The sequence below is a fragment of the Botryllus schlosseri genome, chromosome 12 (genome assembly GCF_051294905.1).
Source record: "Botryllus schlosseri isolate E-star chromosome 12, Bs_hap1, whole genome shotgun sequence".
Lineage (NCBI taxonomy): Eukaryota > Metazoa > Chordata > Ascidiacea > Stolidobranchia > Styelidae > Botryllus > Botryllus schlosseri.
The window spans coordinates 23578303-23586637 of record NC_137247.1 but is presented as its reverse complement, the minus strand read 5'-3'; the positions used below and the strand labels follow the sequence as shown (position 1 = coordinate 23586637).

General features: G+C 41.1%; 1 protein-coding gene across 1 annotated transcript; it reads right to left on the bottom strand.

Annotated features, from left to right (window-relative positions):
* Positions 1-6157: 6157 nt before the first annotated feature.
* Positions 6158-8076, bottom strand: LOC145452486 (uncharacterized). The gene is made up of 2 exons (XM_080330667.1): positions 7706-8076; positions 6158-7614 (listed from the first exon to the last, which is right to left on the bottom strand). The coding sequence occupies exons 1-2, from the start codon at positions 7746-7748 to the stop codon at positions 6383-6385; spliced, it is 1275 nt and encodes a 424-aa protein (XP_080186793.1). The 5' UTR covers positions 7749-8076; the 3' UTR covers positions 6158-6382.
* Between the last annotated feature and the right edge of the window lie 259 nt (positions 8077-8335).

Genomic DNA, 8335 nt, shown 5'->3' with positions numbered 1-8335 from the left:
GACAGTTTATGATTCACAATGAGCAGACGATGGTCCGTCTACAACGGTAGGACTATAAAGTAGGCTACAAGATGTAAATTGTAAAATGATAAGTTCACCGACAGTGCAATCATCTATGATACAAACGAAATGCAAGTTGCCAACAAAATTTTGATTTTGTAAAGAATTTTGGCAATTTTTGACCTAACGGTACAATTTTGACAAAATTCTGACCTATTTTGACATTTCAAAAAAATCGCTTTAGTTAACACCTTACCAGTTGGAATAAACAGTAGGCCTACAGTGTAAAACGTGTTGCAGTTGAAAAACAATCAAAACCGTTGCATGACTGTCATACCGGCATTCAATTGCTGACATTGCAGTACTTGTCCACAATGGACCACAATATCGCCTACATAGTGATATTTCAGTGTGGATAGAGAGAACATCCCTTTATCCATATGTCAAAAAAGTTAATTTTATAGCAGCTTCCCATCAGTACCGTAGTACTGGACCTGGTCGCAGCCTGGTATATTATCAGATTCGAAGCTCGATCATCCAGCAATAATATCAGACGAATCATATACTACAAAACATCTAAAGAACATTCATATGAATAAGGGATATGAGTAGCCTGCTAAAACATCTAAAACAAACGACGTTACTGCAATGTCAAAACGAGTTAATTTTATGACTATTCTCACATTACATACATTCAATAACATTTACCGCATCTCCATACCTTACAGTACATGGAATTTATGATCCTTTACGGCGTAAAGTTTACGCCATCAGGTAGCAGAAACTGCTTCAATATATCCATTTCGCCAAGTTTTTTCGTGTACCTTACTCTCTGCCTGAAGCCTGACGAACCACCAATTCAAATCCAAACTGAAATGGAGCGCGCTCTACCGTGACGAAGATTGTGACCCCTCTGCGTCACAGGGAAATATGTATATTTCATTGAAATATTACCCTTAAACTTAGTGTTGGGTCAAGTGAGTAATATTATTTTACATATACCGTGATTTAATGTGATCTCCAAATGTAGCGATGGTTTATGAATGCAAAATTGATGATAAATTACCAAGTATAAATTTTCTTGAAAATAAGCCGCAGTGACGAAGTGTTACATGTAAACGGAGAAATACGCAGAAGCGTTGCGACGATAATGGCCCAATGCGTTTATATGCCCAAAAAGTGTGTCTGTACGCAGAAAAAAGTGTTATGAAGTGTTCAATACGACCTTGCGGATTTACAGTGTAGTCATGGAATTCCGAGTCACAAGCCCTTCTCCGATTGTAACGTTTGGCCCGTCTCAACTCGCGTCATTTGTATCTTATCGCCCATTCAGTCCGAGTTCGAGTAATTCCACAAAAGGTCGTGTACAAATCCAAATCACGATTTTCGATCACGAATCATCAACGGGACATGTTTACCATCATAAACAGGTAATGTGACGTGATAGCTGATTTTTCACCGCATGGTAACTTTTGTAAGTGATGTGATAGTCAAGTTTGTTGAGCAGTTTCTGGTTTTTGGAGTAGTGTTAGAGCAAATTTCAAGTTCTCACTTCTCAGATCTAAAAATAGATATGTGGCAGGTAAATATTGTCGAAAACTTAAAAAATCCAAAATGCCCACGCAGGCTGCACCAAATGCGGGCGGCGTGTTTGAGACCCCTGATGTAGAAAATACCTAGTGACGACTCCGGCCACATAATGCCACAATGCTGAAGTACATATTGACGTTTTAAACGTCGCCAAATGTTGCTTCGACAACAATTTCGACGAGGACTTGCAAAGGAATATAAACTTACGCCTTAACGGTCTGGCCAGACCGGACAATGTATTCGGGGTTTGAGTATTGCTACGTTGTTATTAAGCAGAGTGTGAAACGGGTTCTATACTTGCTACCGATATTATCCCATTAACGAGTTATAGAGCAGTAGCCAACAAATACAATAAACCGATGATATCAAGATTGATCCCGTACGTCTGCTAAATTTTTTTACATCAAACAACGATATCAATTTCATTGATTGGTTGAATAAGCATCATTCGCTGACTGCATGTAGTGTATTTCGCTCTTGATGTTGTGTGATTGCCGGTCAAGCTTACAGCAGTGAGTCACTAAATATTCACAAACGGAAAGCTGGATATTTCGAGCAAACTTTTATGACAAAGCAAGTAAAATATTTGAGAATGTCCAGGTGCATGCTCGTTTGGTGTTCATTTTTTATGCTGCCAGCGCCATGCATTGAGTGGCGCGCAGTTGAAATGCAATACATTTCATACAAAGATGCTATAATGAAGTGAAAATTGTACTATAGGAAAGAGATCCACAGTGCAGAACCTACCAAGGTTCGTTTGTGAACGTGAACCTCTAAATTTCCGAGGTTCACACAAAGAACGCGAACGTGAACTTCACGTTCACACCATCCCTATGCCATAGCTATCCACGCTATTGATTTGTAAGTGGCTTTGTAGTACAGCCGTTAAAGCGTGTAGGCGTGTACCGCAACGTTTTGTTACCGAATAATGAGATAATTGAGAAGTCGTCCAGTCATCCTGGAGACAGGTGAAACACTGCCTTACTTGCCCCCTCACCCCACGTCACTTGCGTATCACACCTTACAGTGGGTATGTACCGCTGTAGTGACAATGTTTGACTCCACCTACACGTCGGCTCCTCACATTTAAAAAGAGCACCAAGACGGGGATATATAAGGACATTATGGCTCTTCGGACGAAAAAGGTTCCCGATCCCTCCTATAGAACGACAAGACTGCGCTGGGCAAAATAGAGTACCTAAGGTGAATCGATTCTTAAGCGAGCAACAGGCTTAGACTCGATTCGAATATTAGAACAACACTCGTTATGCCGTCATAACATTATGAAGGATGTGAAAACTTCAAATACGTACCTTATCTGCGACCACCAAGAATATAATGCTAGTTCTACAATAAGGATGATTTGGTATTTGTTCGACCATACCTGTTGCGCTTTGTGGCAGTGCTGGTTGATGGTGACTTCACAGAAATGGACTACACGTCTCGTATGCTGCTATGACAGTGGTTGAGAACCTATGGCTCGCGAGCCATATATGACGCTGTTGATGATGATATATTGCTCCTTGAAATTTAAATCTGAAACAATATTTCCATCTTTTTTGTCAATGTCGCCCAAGTTTTTGATATATTTTCATGGCGACCGGCATCAATATTCTCGTGGTAGAGGAGACCAGTCTTATGAAGCCAAAACTGTAACGCATCCTTTGGAGGGAGTGTAGGCTCAGAAACTCAAAGTCTTGAAATATATGCCAACTATTAGCTGCTGATAATTGCTCATTGTTACCAGTGCTATATAATGGATTTCCTGATAATATCGCAAATACGCTACCTTCAAGTTACTTAGTGGAATACGCTGGAGTCTTATCGGTCAAGTTCGATTTGAAGTTTACATAATGGCAAAAACAAAGTTGCTGTCAATGTCTCATCCAATATCATCATTTCCTGTGCCAAATATTGCACGCACAGAAAACTTGGATGGTACAAAGCAGACATGGCGGCGCCTATAGGACGAGCTATTAATCTAAATTGTTTAATGCTCAAATGTCGGCTTTCATTATATTGTATGATTAAAAGTAGTCCAACCGGTTGATTAGTGCGTGCATTATAACATCACATTTGTGTGCACTGTGTAGCCTATACACAGAAATATTGTGTACACAACGAGTCAGATGTAGTGAAATCAGATTTCGTGTCACCATGCGAGCCGCTTCTGAAAGGAGGTGACAGGCTTTTTCGGTCGCAATAGGCCTCTAGAGTTTTTATGGCCTCCCCACTTTTCTCGGTTGCCTGGTACCCCATGTTCTTGCCCAGGCATCGCTAGAAAGTGTCACGGTCTAGGACCAGAACCTCGCCACCGTCAAGGCGAAAGGAGGCCGATCCACGATCGATCGGCTTTCCTTGAATCCCAGGGCAAGAACACGACACTTGGCGGGTTTAAATTTCATACCAGGCCACCGCGAAAATTCATCGCACATATCTAATTGCGCTTGGAGCTGGTCGCGAGACGAAGCACACAGACAGGTGTCATCTGCATAATCCTGAACTCTGACAGTGACGCCCTCCGCCACGGAAAATCGATAACCGCTGCTCCGGAGCCCAGCGACACCACGCAGAACTTCCATGATCAAAAATTGTTATGCATCGTACTTCGAGGCAACTTAACAATTTTATAAGGTTGACAGTGAAATTTGAAAAGATTATTATATTATAATTTGTAATTAATTAAAACATTTCAATTGGTGCTTCGTAGGCTTTTACTGGTTGGAATCGAGTCAAATTTGGTACGCAGCGTTTTTCTGTGCCCCCTCACAATTTAACCAGTTAATGCCCGTAATCCGAATAAAAACGTATTTATGAACAACCCCAAGGCACAGTCATATTGATAGGGCTTGAAGCCAGATAAGAACCATACCTCCTGTTCATTACAAAACACATGCAATACACATTATACTGTACGCATAACCAATCTTAGCAACTGGAAATCCCAGATGACGGAACAGAAAATAATAATAACGATGAACTTTGTTTGTGCAAATATACGATAAGGAATGTGGTTTTGGTGAAAATATGTAATTACATTGAGGCAGATTATGTCGGGTTTCAACACTGAAAAGTCTACATACGGACTGCCTTCAGCCAGTTGAGTTAACCTGCCCTACAATGAATATATAAAATGAGAACTTTACCACAAGCGCATACGCAGATGACAATACCTTGCTAACGAGTGATAGTCGCTATTGACAATTGATCACCGGTTCTAAAAGTAATAAGAATGCCAGTCAAGTGGAAGTAGAAGAAGCGGCCCAGAATTCTATTCAACGACAATTAGAAGTAGTTCTTTTTAAAGCAACACAAAATTATTCAACTAGAAGTAGAATTTATTGGCTTTGAAAAATATTCAAGTCGGTAGGTAGTTTCAAATAGTGACACTCATAAATACACTCTCATGGACCGCTAAAACCGACATATGAAAACGGTCTGGAGAGCTTGGTTTGTGTTACCACAAATCCCATGCATCTAGATACATATTTTCAGCATCATAAGAAATCGACCACATGATAGCGATACAAATGATATTTTTGCTATATAGCAGTGTCTCTATACCTTTCTTTACCCCAGTTACCCTTTCAAGGAATGAGCCCGTCCTCGTATTTTAAGACGCGCGGTAAATAAGACGATGAGCGGTACGGATAAGTTGTACCGACTATCGAGTAGGTATTTGTCGTCGGTATGGGCCATACCGACTCTCTGCTGGAATGCTGCCGTATGCTAGCTTATGTAATCAAAATTCGACTTGCTACGGAATCAATGTATTACGTGGTCAGGTGTGTACGAGTTATGAGTAAACGTAAAAGGGTGTACCACGACGAAAAAGGTTGTACAGCCTTGCTCTAGATTACTATGTAAAGTGTTCCTGTTATTTGTAACATCGGAAGACAATGTTTGTAGCAGTTCAGTGAAGGCAAAATACACATCAGCGGTTAAGGCTTCTCCGCCAACAGCAATAGTAAAGATGTCGCTAGAAATGACATGAAATCAGTCATCTGCAGTGTAGCAATAACTAACAACTCATGCTTTCGCAGTAACGCGTCGCCATAACGGATAAATAACTACAATATTTCTGCACACAATGCTAGCTTTACGGAGGCAGAATTAAATTTCAGTGGCCTTTCATCCACAAGGGGTGCTAAAGCAGCGAGAATTTTCCATTCGAAATGTTTTGCTGAACTTTAAATACTGTGATGAAACTATCATAAGGGCGAATACGCTAAATCAATGAGAGTAACGGATATTTTCGTGAATACATAGTGCTGACTTAGATATTTTGGCGTGTAGCATGACCAAAACCGTTACATATCCACATCATGCGCTCATGTTATGAATATGCACTTTATGCACAGATCGTATGTATGTATTTCAGGAGTCGGTGTATATGCCCCACAAACATCAAGGACCAAAATATATGACGTCTTATCCTATCAATTTGTTCCGTCTTTGACTCTCTAGCTCTCCTAAATCGCATTCATTTATTGTGCGGATCTGCATATCTGAAAGAATTATATCGCCGCGATTGACCTAAAGATTATCCGGTATATATACACGAACACACCTAATAAAACGTTTATTACCATATAGTCGGAATTATGAAAAAAATGAATAAGCGAGTGATGTGAAGTAAGAGAAATAGGCGCGGATCCTTGCTGCGTGAGACCTAAAAACAACGATTGCATAATCAAAGGTCTTTTAGGTTACGTTCTAATGCCCATTGCTCTGTTTACAATATGGGATTTTTATGACTATATAGGAGAAGTCTGAATGAACTCGCAGTAATTTACTTGGGGTCGCGAAGAAACGGCCAAAGGAAAACGTACAATAACATAGCAACGATTAGAAAGGGCAGTGGAAACAACGCTGCGACGGCAGAGCTCAACATTCGCATCAGAATTCTCATTACGAATATACTGAATGTTGATGCCAGGGCTAATGCTGCTAGAGGTATGGCATATGCCTTCACGCGGGTGGAGCTGGGTAAGTTCGCGGTAATACCAGTTAAACGATGCGTACAGCAAACCAGAACACCATCTCTGGCAGACCAAAGTGTTAAAAAAGCAACGCGGACACCGACAACGGAATGGATCTGGAAACAGAGCGAAAATATGGCAAGAGAGATAGCAGCCACTGTTGCAAAACAAAGAAATGTCAATCTTGGCATCGCGAATTTGTCCAGGATTATTCCCGCTATCCCAGAGCATATTGTAGCTAGCACGATTCCAATACTGACCATTATGCCGACAAACTGATCGTTCAAAGTTGGGAATTCGTTCAACATGAAGGATGATATCAGCACGGTGCCCAAAGGCCTCTCAACCATCGCGAAAGTATACACGCAAGTTATTATAAGGAATGGGGGATATGTCAGTAAATACTTGATTTCGCCTAGTTCTCTTTTCAGGTTGAACGACGACCGCGACTCGGCTGAAATAGGGTCGACCTTATTAGAAGATGATCTTTCATCGTCAAATTGTTCAATTACACCCGCTTCGGGCGGCCTATCTGAGAGATAGATCAACGACAGCGCAGTGCACAAAAGTGAAAGGGAGCTGATCGAACCGAATACGGACGCATACGCGACTTGAAATTGTTTGTCGAAGGTATTTGTTTCGTTGAGAGATTCCATAATCTGATGAAGTTGTTCTTCATTGTATGACACTCCCATTGCCCTTGTCGCAATTATATTCGTAGATAAATGAGACAGTCTCCTTGATACCCATGGAAAAGCGTTAGCTCTGCCCCTTTCGTTTTGAGGAAACCAATTTCCGGCGCACAATTGTATCAGCGACATGAAAATAGAAGTCGAATTTCCACTGAGGAACATGCCAGCAATCACAAATCCAAACATCTTAAGTGCAACGCCAATTGAGATTAGGAAAGTGGCAAGCGTATTGACAGCGGCTCCCAAAACCGCCAGATTTCGAAATGTCATCAGCTCACCGAATATGCTGACCACGATTACGCTGAACGCTCTGCCAACCAGATTCATTGTCGCTTGCAAGTCCACCAAGGCTGGGTCGACACGGAAGTAGAATGAAGTCAAGTCGTTGATGAACGAGAAGAATGTGTAACTGAACATATCCAAGAATAACAGGACACTCACTAAAAACAGCACGCCCCATCTTTTCCTGACTATGTAGTAACATGTCCCTCGTGAAACGAACGTTGAATCCAGCAGTTGCGCCGACTCACAAGATTGCTGTTCATCCGTCTGATATATCATATTTAGCTTTCGCTAAGCTAAAACAACTCTAATTTTGTGCTTGGCTCGTAGCAGTATCAAACCTAGTACACCAGAAGTGGAATTAATTTCCTGTCGACATACATCCTTGTTTTATAACATACGTTATTTTGAATTGCCTCTCCCGGCGATCAATCAAGCATTGTAGTACGATACATTCAGCCGAAGTATCGCGTCACCGCAACAGTTATAAAACGTTATAAGCTTCTGTCTCACTATACTTTACTGCATGGTCATTGCTATGCGTGTTAAGACTTTTAACTGCTGCTTTACATCTTCCTGAATAGCAAGCTCTCCGAAATCGCCCAATATCATACATTTTCACAGCATTTCAATGGCTAGAAGGGTTCGAAAGAAGGTGGAAACAAAGAAAAACATCATGTCTCGGCTTTATTAGAGAAGCAAGGTCTCCGGCCACCAGACTTGCCTGAGTAGTGATTTAAAAATAATTAACCAATTTCCAGTATAGTTAAATCTCTCCCTCACAACGCA

Bases quoted from the DNA above. Each gene is read 5' to 3' on its own strand.
- LOC145452486 (XM_080330667.1), bottom strand. From the start codon at position 7,748: ATGTTACTACATAGTCAGGAAAAGATGGGGCGTGCTGTTTTTA. The intron at 7,615-7,705 runs GTGAGTGTCCTG...GTGTCGACCCAG, and splicing joins GATGGGGCGTGCTGTTTTTA to CCTTGGTGGACTTGCAAGCG.